Here is a 14,794-nt window from a genome sequence, read left to right on the forward strand (position 1 = left end):
GGTATCAGAATGTATAAAAAACAAGACCCATCTATTTTCTGTCTACAAGAGACTCATTTTAGACCTGAGGACACCTTCAGATCGAAAGTGAGGGGGTGGAGAACTATCTATCATGCTACTAGAAGTTAAAAGAAAGCTGGAGTAACCATACTTATATCAGACAAGCTAGACATTAATTTAAAGGCTGTAACAAGAGATGAAGAAGGGCATTATATAAAAATTATGGGGTCTATCCATCAGGAAAAGCTAACAGTTATAAATGTCTATGCACCGAATTCGGTACCACCAAATATATAAAACAATCACAAACATAAGCAACCTTATTGATAAGAATGTGGCAATTGCAGGGGACTTTAATACTCCACTTACAGCAATGGATAGATCATCTAGACAGAGAATCAATAAAGAAACAAGGGCCCCAAATGATACATTGGATCAGATGGACTTGAATGAAAATACAAAAGTCCAAATGCTTTGGGATGCAGAGAAGGCAGTTCTGAGAGGAAAATACACTGCAATCCAGGCCTATCTCAAGAAACAAGAAAAATCCCGAATACAAAATCTAACAGCACACCTAAAGGAACTAGAAGCGGAACAGCAAAGACACCCCAAACCCACCAGAAGAAGAGAAATAATAAAGATCACAGCAGAAATAATATAGAATCTAAAAAAACAGAGCAGATAAGTGAAATCAACGGTTGGATTCTTGAAAAAATAAAATTGATAAACCTCTAGCCAGGCTTCTCAAAAGGGAGAGGACCCAAGTAGATAAAATCATGAATGAAAATGGAATTATTACAACCAATCCATCAGAAATACAAGCAATTATCAGGGAATACTATGAAAAATTATATGCCAACAGACTGGACAACCTGAAAGAGATGGACAAATTCCTAAACACCCACACACTTCCAAAACTCAAACAGGAAGAAATAGAAAACTTGAACATACCCATAACCAGCGAGAAATTGAATCAGTTATCAAAAATCTCCTAACAAATAAGAGTCCAGGACTAGATGGCTTCCCTGGGGAATACTACCAGACATTTAAAGCAGAGATAATGCCTATCCTTCTCAAGCTGTTCCAAAACATAGAAAGGGAAGGAAAACTTCCAGACTCATTCTATGAAGCTACCATTACTTTGATTCCCAAACCAGACAGAGACCCAGCAATAAAAGAGCACTACAGGCCAATATCCCTGATGAATGTGGATGCAAAAATTTTCAGTAAGATACTAGCATATTGAATTCAATAGGATATAAAAAGAATTATTTACCATGATCAAGTGGGATTCATTCCTGGGCTGCAGGGCTGGTTCAACATTGGCAAATCAATCAATGTGATACATCACATTAATAAAAGATAAGAACCATATGATCCTGTCAATTGATGCAGAAAGCATTTGACAAAATACAGCATCCTTTCTTAATAAAGACCCTCGAGAGAGTCAAGATAGAAGGAATATACTGAAACATCATAAAAGCCATTTATGAAAAGCCCACAGCTAATATCATCCTCAGTGGGCAAAAACTGAGAGCTTTCCCCCTGAGGTCAGGAACATGACAGGGATGTCCACTCTCACCGCTATTGTTTAACATAGTGTTGGAAGTTCTAACTTCAGCAATCAGACAACAAAAAGAAATCAAAGGCATCAAAATTGGCAAAGATGAAGTCAAGCTTTCCCTTTTTGCAGATGACATGATACTATACATGGAAAACCCGACAGACTCCCCTAAAAGTCTGCTAGAGCTGATACATGAATTCAATAAAATCGCAGGATACAAAATTAATGTACAGAAATCAGTTGCATTCTTATAAACTAATAATGAAGCAACAGAAAGACAAATAAAGGAACTGATCCCATTCACAATTGCACCAAGGATCATAAAAGATCTCGGAATAAACCTAACCAAAGATGTAAAAGATCTGTATGCTAAAAACTATAGAAAGCTTATGAAGGAAATTGAAGAAGATACAAAGAAATGGAAAAACATTCTGTGCTCATGGATTGGAAGGATAAGTATTGTTAAAATGTTAATACTTCCCAAAGCAATCTACACATTTAATGCAATCCCAATCAAAATTGCACCAGCTTTCTTCTCGAAGCTAGAACAAGCAATCCTAAAATTTATATGGAACCACAAAAGACCTCGAATAGCCAAAGTAATATTGAAGAAGAAGACCAAAGCGGGAGGCATCACAACCCCACACTTTAGCTTCTACTAGAAAGCTGTAATAATCAAGACAGCATGGTATTGGCACAAAAACAGACACATAGACCAATGGAATAGAATAGAAACCCCAGAACTAGACCCACAAACGTATGGCCAACTAATCTTTGACAAAGCAGGAAAGAATATCCAATGGAAAAAAGACAGTCTCTTCAACAAATGTTGCTGGGAGAACTGGACAGCAACATGCAAAAGGTTGAATCTAGACCACTTTCTCACACCATTCGCAAAAATAAACTCAAAATGGATAAAGGACCTGAATGTGAGACAGGAAACCATCAAAACCCTAGAGGAGAAAGCAGGAAAAAACCTCTCTGACCTCAGCTGCAGCGATTTCTTACTCGACACATCTCCAAAGGCAAGGGAATTAAAAGCAAAGATGAACTCTTGGGACCTCATCAAGATAAAAAGCTTCTGCACAGCAAAGGAAACAATCAACAAAACTAAAAGGCAACCAACAGAATGGGAAAAGATATTTGCAAATGACATATCGGACAAAGGGCTAGTATCCAAAATCTATAAAGAGCTTACCAAACTCCACACCCGAAAAACAAATAATCCAGTAAAGAAATGGGCAGAAAACATGAATAGACACTTCTCTAAAGAAGACATCCAGATGGCCAACAGGCACATTGAAAAGAAGCCCAACATCACTCCTCATGAGGGAAATATAAATCAAAACCACACTCAGATACCACCTCACGCCAGTCAGAGTGGCTAAAATGAACAAATCAGGAGACTATAGATGCTGGTGAGGACATGGAGAAATGGGAACCCTCTTGCACTGTTGGTGGGAATGTAAACTGGTGCAGCTACTCTGGAAAACGGTGTGGAGGTTCCTCAAAAAATTAAAAATAGAAATACCCTATGACCCAGCAATAGCACTGCTAGGAATTTACCCAAGGGATACAGGAGTGCTGATGCATAGGGGCACTTGCACCCCAATGTTTATAGCAGCACTTTCAACAATAGCCAAATTATGGAAAGAGACTAAATGTCCATCAATTGATGAATGGATAAAGAAGATGTGGTTTATATATACAATGGAATACTACTTGGCAATGAGAAAGAATGAAATCTGGCTTTTTGTAGCAATGTAGATGGAAGTGGAGAGTATTATGCTAAGTGAAATAAGTCAGGCAGAGAAAGACAAATACCATTTGTTTCACTCTTATGTAGATCCTGAGAAACTTAATAGAGGGCGGGGGGGGAAGGGAAGAGGGGAAAAAAAAGAAGTTACAGAGGGAAGGAGGCAAATGATAAGAGACACTTGAATACTGAGAGCAAACTGAGGGTTGACGGGGGGTTGGGGGAGACGGGAAAGTGGGTGATGGGCATTGAGTAGGGCACCTGTTGGGATGAGCACTGGGTGTTGTATTGAAACCAATTTGACAATAAATTATATATATAAATTAATAAAAATATTACAGAAAATAGTTTCTTTTAGTATTAAGTGCCAGAGGCTCCATAAATAAATAAATAAACAAACAAATAAATAAATAAATAAATAAATAAATATTTTCTAAAATTGCTATCCAATTTATATGTATATATATTTTTTACATTTATTCATTTTTTGAGAAACAGAGAGCACAAGCAGGTAAGGGGCAGAGAGAGGGAGACACAGAATCAGAAGCAGGCTCCAGGCTCTGAGTTGTCAGCACAGAGCCCAACGTGGGGCTTGACCTCAAGAACAACAAGATTATGACCAGGGCCAAAGTCAGATGTGTAACCAAGTGAGCCACCCAGGTGCCCCCATCCAATTTATTTTTTTACCAGGAATGTTTCTAGATAAAACTGGATTTTTACAACCTCCTTATTTTAAAAAATGAAAATTGTATCTAAGGATTTTAATTTGAATTTCTTATTTTTTACTGGTGAAATTGGACTTTTGCATATTTGTTTTTAATGCCAATCTTTTTTGTGAATTGTCTGTGTCCTTCATGGATTTATCAACTTGGATCTTAAAATTTTTCTGATATTTTTGTTGTAAATATATTATCTATAAAAACTTCAAAATTTTCCTCTCATTTTAACTTTTTTAATCTTTGGTCAAGGAAATTTCATTTTTTCTTTTACATTTAAGCTTATAAAATCCTCTCCCACAAAATGCACACTGTACATTTTGTATTTGCTCTTGGCTCCATGTTGTGGCTTCACTTTTGAGGCACAAGTGAAACTTTCGTTTCCTTTATAAGTGGTGTAACATATAATAGCCTGTAAGTCCCAGCCATTTACCAACTCTTGATTAATTTCCACTTCTATAACAATGTTGATTTCCTGATTAAAGTAAATTGGTATTTATTTTTTTCTTTAAGCTTTAAAAGTAATAACTATCAAAATTGTTTCCAGTCACGTTTAAAATTCCTCCTGGAGTTATGTGTGTGAAATCCCAGGTATGAAAATTGTGCAAAGGTACAACAATTTATAGAACAAAATCCTTATGCTCTCTTTAACTTTCTTCTTCCTCTTTTTAGAATTTTATAGAATCCTCTATCACGCTATTTGAATCTGACCTAGAAAGTGGGAAGTTTATTGACATTACAAATCAGGAAATTTCTGACTTGGAAGAAATCGGCTTTGGCAGTGAAACCAGATCCATTCACGTTAAAAGTGGCGTGTAAGTTTTCTCCCATTCTGAGAACTTTGAGAGGTTCTTTGGTTTTAAAATTGTTGGTTTGTTTGCTCGATTCTGTATCATCTCTGTTCTTTTTCTTTTTTTTCCTGCTAGATGGGTTGCCTACCAGCAGAAGTTCTTTTGTGGAGAACAGTACATTTTAGAGAAAGGAAAATACAAATGCTTTTTTGACTGGGGAGGATCAAATAATATAATCATGTCCATACGACCTATCCAACTGGTGAGTCAGCTATGACCATAACCAATTCTAGAGCATGTAACAGTGTACAGCTGAACATGTAGAACAGGCTTTTTAAACGTGAAACTGCTGGATTATGTTATGTGAATATACAGAGAAAACGAAATAGCATATTAATTGCTTTAGATTCTTTAGGGAGCTGATAGTAGGTGGTATCAACACATCAATGAGATGCCTGTAATTTGATCACTTCATTAATTTAACAGTATTTATTTGGTGCTTCATATGCCAGATACTACTGATCACTGGAGATAAAAGATGAATAGGATCGCCCTGATGGCTCTCAGTCTCATTGAGGAGATTGATATATAGATGACTGATTATAGTGTGATGAGTGAGGAGGTGAGGTGTGTAGGCAGTGCAGGGGAACCTGTGAAGGAGCACTCAGAGCCTGGGAGTTGGGCAGCAGGCCTCTTCTCAAGAAGAGGTTGTGTTGAGTGATATCTTTAGGGTTAAAAGCAGTTTAGTCACACGATGACGTGGGGCAGAAAAAGCAGTCCTCAAAGAGGGAATAATCTCATGTACAAAATCATGAAGTTAGGAAAGAGTGTGGTTAGGAAAGAGTGTTCTGTGTGTAACAACACAGAACAAGAAGGGTGCCCATGAAATAGTGGTGGGAAAGGTAATGACAGGAAGCTCAGACTCTGTTTGATGGACATTGAGGCACATATTTTTTCCCAGCTACATTACTCAAAAGGAATTAGTAATGAGTACTAAAATCAAGATAATTCAGTTATTTGAAGGTCATAACTAGTTCAAGAAATCTAGTAAATTACTTTTTTTTTCATTTTTCAAATGGTATTTTCAAACTTTCGAAAAGATAAGTAAGATTATACGATTATAATTTTTAAAATGTTTTAATATATGTTTCAGGAACCACTTGGAATAAATGAGCCTCCCCATTTGGTATGTTTGAAAATTTTTTTATTTACTAAAAACATTTGTGCCCTTTGTCTCAATATCTCAATTCTTTGTTTCCCTCAGATAAATTTCTTATGTCTATATGACAGGAAAGTTTATATCGTACTTGGTACCCACAGGCAGAAGAGTGTCCCTCTTCGTTACTGGTTGCATTGGCCTGGACTTACCATATTTCCTTTTGGTTTCTCCTCATAGAGCTTTAACTCTGACCTCTTTGGGGTCATTTTGAATCTCTGCCACTCTTTTCCTATTGCCCGTTCATTTTTCAATGTCATATATTTTTTTCTTTAAGTTTATATATTTATTTTGAGAGAGTGTGCATGTACACATGGTCAAATGAGGGAAGGGCAGAGATTGAGGGAGAGAGAAATCCCAAGCAGGCCCTGGCACTGCAAGCACAGGGCCTGACACAGGGTTGAATCTCACAAACCATGAGATCATGACCTGACCCGAAATCTAGAGTCTGATGCTTTAACCAACTGAACCACCTAGGTGCCCCCATTCAGTGTCACATTCTTATTCAGCACAGTATGTTATCCTGTGTTGGGAGGAGCAAACTTAATGTGGAAAAATGGCTGTCTTGGCATGCTTATTATTTAAATGTATTTCTAATACCTAAATCACATATTTCCTAAAAGTGCTAGCAAAGTTGCAGCCCTGCTTGTTTATTTCTAGTGTGTTCATGGATTGAAGGATTTAACAATACTCTGGAGCCTAACGTTTGTTTATGATCTACAAATTATGCTTAATTTGTGCTTGTGATAACTCTGTAAGGTCAAAATTAATCCCAGTTATTGATGAGAAAGCCAAGATTTGGAATTTAAGTGTCATTTCACACAGCTAGAAATAACAAAATAGGCATTTTTTAGTATCTGACTCCACTTAAACCACATTTTCAGGATTTTACATCAGAGTAAGACCTGTGGTATAATCAGTACATCCATAGAAGGGAGAGGGGATAAGAGACATTGCTTCCTTCCTCTGTCTCACTTTAAATAACAGATTTGGGAAAAGAAGCCAATTGAGTGATTAAGCTTAAATACTGGACATTTGCTGGCTTTAGATGAAGCTAAATCTTTTTCTCTGAGTGTGTATGTTTTTCATGTTCTTGCCAGTGTTTATGTGTTTCAAGTCAACTTCGTTGTAACCATGTTTCTGTTAACAGTATGTTTTCAGGTTTTCTTATTTTCTGATTAGTTCAAGTCCTATTGGGAACATTTCCTTTTTGAATATAATTGAGTTGTTGATTCAGAGACACTTCCTGCCAGATTTGTATTTTGAATCTTTGAAAACTCCAACAGCAGACTTTTAAAGCACTTGTACAGGAATCAACCTGAGTAGTTAAAGAGTTAAACAGAGATAATTCCAAACTGCACATTTTCTAAGTTTTTAAGTGCAGATAAAAGTCACATTCTTTTAAGTGCTGTTTTTCCCTCCTACATTCCTGTTCTTTTTTATGGACTTCCTTGTTTGGAGCAGATTGCTCCGAGGATTTTCTTTATAGTATTTCCAGTCCAACTTGAAGAGAAAGGAAGCAGCAGAAAACGCCCAGTGAAATGAGCCCCACTTCATATTTCTGGATATGGCTCAGCCATAGACTTGTGAAATAAGTGTTTCTGACAGGTATATGATAGCTGAGTATTTAGTAATGTGAAGAAGACAAAGCCTCCTTAGTTTACCCAGTATCAAAGCTCTTATTATTTCTATTGGACCACATTTTCAGAATGTTTTGCTTGTTTTTACTTAGGGGAAAGGATCTTGGCTGACACTCTGGTTCCATTCAGTAACTAGAAAGTATTTTCTCCTTCACAAATAGCTGTGATAGTCATATTGACTATTTCAGATGTTATTTTCGCTGAGGAATAAGGAAATGACATCTCAGAGTTGAAGTCGAAGAATTTTTTTTTTCTTTGTTTGTGCTGGTGATTTTAAAGGGAACCTCAAGCAACCTAAGAAGAGAAAAGCCAGAATATGTATGTATACAGAGATAAATACACATCATGAATGTTCCTCTAATAAATATATTAGTTCTGATGTGTTACCATATTATTATGAGATCTGTTTTATTTGAGACCCAGAACACCTCCTTTAATGCAGAAGATTATTATTTTACCTATGGCTGAAGATCAATCACTAAGTCTAATTGCCAACTCAAAATATACAGCATCATTATATAGTTCTTCTTAATACCAGCTGGCATTTAATTTTTTCATTTTTTTCCCCAAATAAAAACAGAATATGAATTATGTTCATAATTTCATCACCTCTTTATCTTAGCAGAACATCAGACATCTCACTAGATTAAATCTTATAAAAGTGAGTTTAGCTTTCAAAGAGGTATAGTCAGGCACCATTCTCTAGAAATTATAAACAGTTATTCCCTTTGATACAACTGAGGACCTTTTTTTCTTCCTAGAATCTTTTTCAAGTGCATTTGCAAATATTATTAGTAGAAGTTTTGATTTCTTTAAATTTTGAGCCTCTGTTCCATTTTATATATGATTCTATCTGAGAAAAAGCAACTCTAGATATTTTCTTGTATTGGATAGTTTGGCCACATTGAATTTTAGAGTGATCACAGCATCTTTAACAGTTGGGGTTACTGTTATCCTGTATGGGGGACAGGAAAGTAACAGCTTTAGGCTAGTAAGATTCAAGGGTACCAGAGGAAAACACTTCTTCATGGTGCTACAACCAGATAATTTTTACAGAATCCAAAGACCAGAAATACTCAGGAAGAGCTAATTATCTAAGTAAAGAAAACCCTTTACGAGTAATCAGGGAAATAAAATTGTGTAGTAAACATTTGATGTGAGGAGTACAAAACAGGACAGTAGGAGACAGTGTGATGTAATAGTAGAATAGAAACAAATAGAAACAAGACTGTTCTTTGTTTAATAATGAGCATGTTTGTGTAAAGGAGGTCCAAAAGGCTGCACAAGGTCTTATTTAGGTAGGATAGAAAGTTTCTCATAAAAATTGTTTTAGCATTGGAATAAATGAAGTTACAATGAAAAAATTATTCTGATAGTGTGAAATAAATTGAGCACAACTTATGTGTTTGGTCAATAATTAAAATTTTGAGTTCTTAGTTTGTCATATTAAAGAACTATTACGTTTATTCACATATATCACAAATGAAAAGTACATAATAAAAAATATTTCTGCAAAAAGTTCATCATAAAGTAGTGATAGTTTCTGTCTGATAGAGTAGTTCTAAAGAGGTATAATAATGTGTGTGAAAAGGCAGTTTGCACTGCAAAACTGTGGTATGCGGTCTTTTTTTTTTTTTTTTTTTTTTTTTTTTGCATCCATACAGTTCCATTTGGGAGGCTGGTAGGGATTGAGCCATACCTAAATGGCATAGGTTTAGTTTGAAATAAACTCATCTCTTGTTTATATTTTTGCCTTGATTGTAAGCATCCTATCTGAGTTACTTTGTACATTCTCCATTTATCTGGAAAGGAAACCAAAATAGTGATTTATCCACCTGGCTTTTCCCAGGACTTAATTTTACCAAGGTCCTGTTATTTAATTTCACTAAGAGTAGAAACCACAATTTAATTATAATTAATAATCACAGAATTGGTTTCTGTATGGACCAATCTCAGAACATTATCATGAGAATGTTCTGTTGAGACATTCATAAGGTCATCAGAGTGAGGCATTACTTTTCTGGGGCTGGACAAATTTTGGGTGAACCATATGACATCTTATTTTGAGAGTAAAAATAAAATAAGCTCAGATTGGCATTAAGCCTGCTTTTTGTTTGGGCAAAGAACATTCTAACCCATCGAATCAAAAAGGTACTTGATGGCAAGTGTGTGTGTCTATGTGTATTTTAATTAATGCTTCTGCTTATGAAGACAGATTAAACACTAGAGTTGGCTACAACATAGACCATCTGAAATATGTTTAGCTTGCACTGTCACTTGTCTGGGATTTCATGGCTTCATGGTGATAAACTGAAGTATAAATCTTAAGCTCAGCAGTATAAAAACCGGGTATTTGCACAGTGAACAAGACAGCCGTGACCTCTGTTTGCATGTGGCTTTTCCAACTCTTATCATGAATTAAGATAATACTTGCATATAGAAAAAATTACTATACATTTTTGGAAGTTAAATTGTGGTATACTTCTCAATCTAATGTTTTTATAAGCCTTTAAGTTAAAACATGTAGTGTATAAACTAACCAAAATGTGTGTTCTTACCAAGGAAATTACCGGCAGTTTCCCCGGACACATAAAATTGTGCTTACATGAGAAATTGTTGCACAGGTCTGTCTCGTTCTGGACTTCATTTTTCTTACTACCCTCTGTATCCACTAGAAGGATCATGATAGAAACTTCCTTAAGGCAGGGAGTAGCTGGTGTTTTAATGCTCCAAATGCAGACTGGTTTCATGATAGGAAGTTATGTTGTGCAAGCCACGGATGGTCCAGGGGAATCCGTTCCCCCACCTCCCTGGTTTTCGCTAGTCTTTGATGTCAGAGCAGAAGAAGACAGTCAAGACACAGTTGCACAGAACTCAGAGGCCATCAGCCTCTAAGAGGGCTCTTGGGAAGATGAAGGAGGCAAACATCAACTGCTCAAAGAAGCCTTGTTCTTGATACAGCGTGAGCAGGAAAAAGGACAATGCTGCCCAGCCCTCATTATGATGCCTTTTTAGCTACAATGCAGGCCTGTCAGTGCAGGGTGAACCTGTGGGCTGTGTTATTTCAAGGCTCCCATGTATTTTGAAATATTTATAGGGCTCATTAACTTTTTCTTTCCTATTATATAGATTCAAGGCCACTAGAGTTGCAGATTATTGTATTTCTGGACTGAAGGGAATAACTTTGAGATTTCATGGATTTTTCTTGACAAAAAGGACTGAAGTAGAAATGTGTTTATATATTAAACAGTAAACTGTACATTTAAGATATTCTTAACAGTAAGCAGAAGTCTCTTAGCTAAAATGGATGTCTTTCTTTGTTCACCATAAATCTTCCAGAAATCTTGTTGTCATTATTTTCTCTGCCATCTGCTCCTGTGTTCTCAGGCCCACGTAGGGGCATGCCTTCATGCTTCAACCTTTTATTAACTGGATCAGCAAGACTTGGGAAGAGAAAAGACTTAATACTAACCACCCCTCATACTAGCTGAAACTGCCTTCGTATTTAACACTACATCGCTTCTTATTTTATGCATGTCATCTCACCACAAGGGATAATGATTGTTTGACACAATAGATAGGGACCACATTTTAGTGGAGGAAGGATTCTGATTTAATCTTACAGGTAGCATTTTTTTCTGGGACCCTGTGCCCAGAATCTGATGCAAAAGATGGATGAAAATAGTAAATAAATGGTGACATTGCTGGAAATGGGTAAGGAAACAAACAATGGGAGTTTAAAGAGCAGATCACCCTTAACCTCGATTCATTGGTAATAGATAAAATTCTGTCTCATATTTTGCTGAATTTTTTAAATAAATATAGGAAAAGGTTTTCATTTGCTTTTGTGATAATGTCAAACAGTTGTTTCCTATTAAATTGTTGTGTTATTGTTCTCCTAGCTCAAAGCATTCAGTAAACCAGGGTTCCAGGGTGAATGTGTAGATTTTACAGAAGAAATCTCTGATTTGACTTCATTCAGGCCATGTTCTTTTAAAGTTCTTCGGGGTTGGTAAGTATGCTTGTTGAGTGCTTTCTACTGTTGTTCAATAACTAAATTTGCTTTAAATTCACAGGGATTTGACTTGTTTATTTTGTATTCACAGTGAATTAAAAACATTCTTTTAGTCATTGGTCAACTGCTAATTAGCCTATAGTAATTTTTACTAGCTTATATTATGAACCATTGTGTAATACAGAGAAACAAAATGCTAGTGAGCCAATTTTTGGGAGCATTGTGGTCATTTTATTTTCTCACTGATAACTTAGACTATTTCCTAAATATTTTGAATGTTTGTATGTTTATTGGATAGTATAATAGAACGCTATTTAAAAAACTTCTGTTTCTGTCCAGATTAGATATAGTACTCCTAAATTTAAAAAATATATATATTTTGTTGAAATTCTTTATCAAATCAACCTTGTTTCACAGATGAGTACTCCTGATTTCAGAGTTAGTGTTCCAAAGATCCCACACCTAATATTAGACCCAGGATTGCTTTAGTCTTTTCTTTTGTTTTTTCTTTTTCTTTCTTTCTTTCTTTTTTTTTCTTTTTGAGAGAGAGAGAGAGTGCGCGCGCAAGTGAGCAGGGGAGGGGCAGAAAGAGAGGAAGAGAGAGAATCCCAATCAGGCCCTGCACAGTCAGCACAGAGCCCCATGTAGGGTTCAAACTCACAAACCCAATCATGAGATCATGACCTGAGCCAAAGTCAACAGTTGGATGCTTAACCACCTGAGCTACACATGTACCCTCTCCTCCCTTTTTTAAAATTTATTTTGAGAGAGAGAGAGAGAGCAAGTGAGCAGGGAGTGGCAGAGAGTCAATTCTTTTTGATTTTTTAAATTAACTCAATTTTAATAAATTTAAATTAAATCTAGGGGCACTTGGGTGGTTCAGTCAGTTAAGCATCTGACTCTTGATTTTGGCTTAGGTCCTATTCTCACAGTTCATGAGTTCAAGCCCCACATCAGGCTCCCCACTGACAGTGAGGAGCCTGCTTGGGATTCTCTCTCTCTGCCCCTCTCCCACTCTCTCAAATAAAGAAACTTTAAAAAATAATAATAAAACTTGTGTTCTTTGAGCTACAGCAATATACTAGATTTTTGTCAGATATAAATGAACTATATGTGATTCTCAAGACTAAAACATAATTCCTCCATTTTTTAATTATAAAATATTCATAAAATACACGTTACCTCTGTAGCCATTTTAAAGTGTGCAGTTCAGTGGTAGATCTGTTTCAAGTATTTACCTAATAACTCCTCAGAATCTCTTTGTTCATTCTTTAAGATATCTTGGATTCATCAATTCTCCTTTTCCCTTGAGCCAGTTCTTCCATTTGAAGGAATTCTGTCTCCTAAGTAGCACCATTCCAGTAACATCTTACTTTTCCATTGTTGACCAGAAACCAGTTATAGCCCAATTGTATGTCCCCAAATCCAGTTTCATATTTTTACTACTTTTCCTTAAATCCCACAGTCATCCCTCTAATACTAGTCAGGCCAAGTTCAAATGCCTCCTTTATATATATATATTTTTTCTTTAATATGAAATTTATTGTCCAATTGGTTTCCATACAACCCCCAGTGCTCCTCCCAACAGGAGCTTTCCACAATGACCATCACCCACCCTCCCCTCCCTCTCACTCCCCATCAACCCTCAGTTTGTTCTCAGTATTCAAGACTCTCTTATGGTTTGGCGCTCTCCCTCTCTAACTTTTTTTTTCCTTCCCCTCCCCCATGGTCTTCTGTTAAGTTTCTCAGGATCCACATATGAGTGAAAACATATGGTATCTGTCTTTCTCTGTATGACTTATTTCACTTAGCATAACACTCTCCAGTTCCATCCATGTTGTTACAAATGTCCAGATTACATTCTTTCTCACTGCCAAGTAGTATTCCATTGTATATATAAACCACATATTCTTTATCCATTCATCAGTTGATGGAGATTTAGTCTCTTTCCATAATTCAGCTGTTGTTGAAAGTGCTGCTATAAACATTGGGGTGGAAGTGCCCCTATGCATCAGCACTCCTGTATCCCCTTGGGCAAATTCCTAGCAGTGCTATTGCTGGGTCATAGGGTATTTCTATTTTTAATTTTTTGAGGAACCTCCACACTGTTTTCCAGAGTGGTTGCACCAGTTTACATTCCCACCAACAATGCAAGAAGGTTCCTGTTTCTCCACATCCTCTCCAGCATCTATAGTCTCCTGATTTGTTCATCTTAGCCACTCTGACTGGTGTGAGGTGGTATCTGAGTGTGGTTTTGACTTGTATTTCCCTCATGAGGAGTGATATTGGGCATCTTTTCATGTGCCTGTTGGCCATCTGGATGTCTTCCTTAGAGACCTGTCTATTCATGTCTTCTGCCTATTTCTTCACTGGATTATTTGCTTTTTGGATGTGGAGTTTGGTGAGCTCTTTATAGATTTTGGATACTAGCCCTTTGTCCAATATGTCATTTGCAAATATCTTTTCCCATTCTGTAGGTTGCCTTTTAGTTTTGTTGATTGTTTCCTTTGCAGTGCAGAGGCTTTTTATCTTCACGAGAACCCAGTGGTTCATTTTTGCTTTTAATTCCCTTGCCTTTGGATATGTGTCGAGTAAGAAATCGCTGTGGCTGAGGTCAGAGAGGTTTTTTTCTTCTTTCTCCTTTAGGGTTTTGATGGTTTCCTGTCTCACATTCAGGTCCTTCATCCATTTTGAGTTTACTTTTGTGTATGGTGTAAGAAGGTGGTCTAGTTTCATTCTTCTGCATGTTGCTGTCCAGTTTTCCCAGCACCATTTGTTAAAGAGACTGTCCTTTTTCCATTGGATATTCTTTCCTGCTTTGTCAAAGATTAGTTGGCCATCATTCTCCAAGATAGATCACATACTGGGTCACAAAACAGCCCTTCATCAGTATACAAGAATTGAGATCATACCATGCACACCTTCAGACCACAACTTGAAATCAACCACAGGAAAAAGTCTGGAAAATCTCCAAAAGCATGGAGGTTAAAACACCCTACTAAAGAATGAATGGGTCAACCAGGCAATTAGAGAAGAAATTAAAAATATATGGAAACAAATGAAAATGAAAATACAACAATCCAAATGCTTTGGGAT

General features: G+C 36.5%; 1 protein-coding gene across 2 annotated transcripts in view; it reads left to right on the plus strand.

Moving 5' to 3' along the window:
• CRYBG3 (crystallin beta-gamma domain containing 3) overlaps positions 1-14,794 on the plus strand; it is a 130,008-nt gene that overhangs the window by 85,129 nt on the left and 30,085 nt on the right. For both annotated transcript variants that reach the window (XM_078452917.2, XM_078452918.2), the window contains 4 exons: positions 4,709-4,851; positions 4,963-5,089; positions 5,981-6,013; positions 11,586-11,695. In XM_078452917.2, the coding sequence (XP_078309043.2) occupies positions 4,709-4,851; positions 4,963-5,089; positions 5,981-6,013; positions 11,586-11,695 (413 nt within the window). The remainder of the gene's footprint in view (positions 1-4,708; positions 4,852-4,962; positions 5,090-5,980; positions 6,014-11,585; positions 11,696-14,794) is intronic.

The sequence above is a fragment of the Panthera onca genome, chromosome C2 (genome assembly GCF_046562875.1).
Source record: "Panthera onca isolate mPanOnc1 chromosome C2, mPanOnc1 haplotype 2, whole genome shotgun sequence".
NCBI classification, from domain to species: Eukaryota; Metazoa; Chordata; class Mammalia; order Carnivora; family Felidae; genus Panthera; species Panthera onca.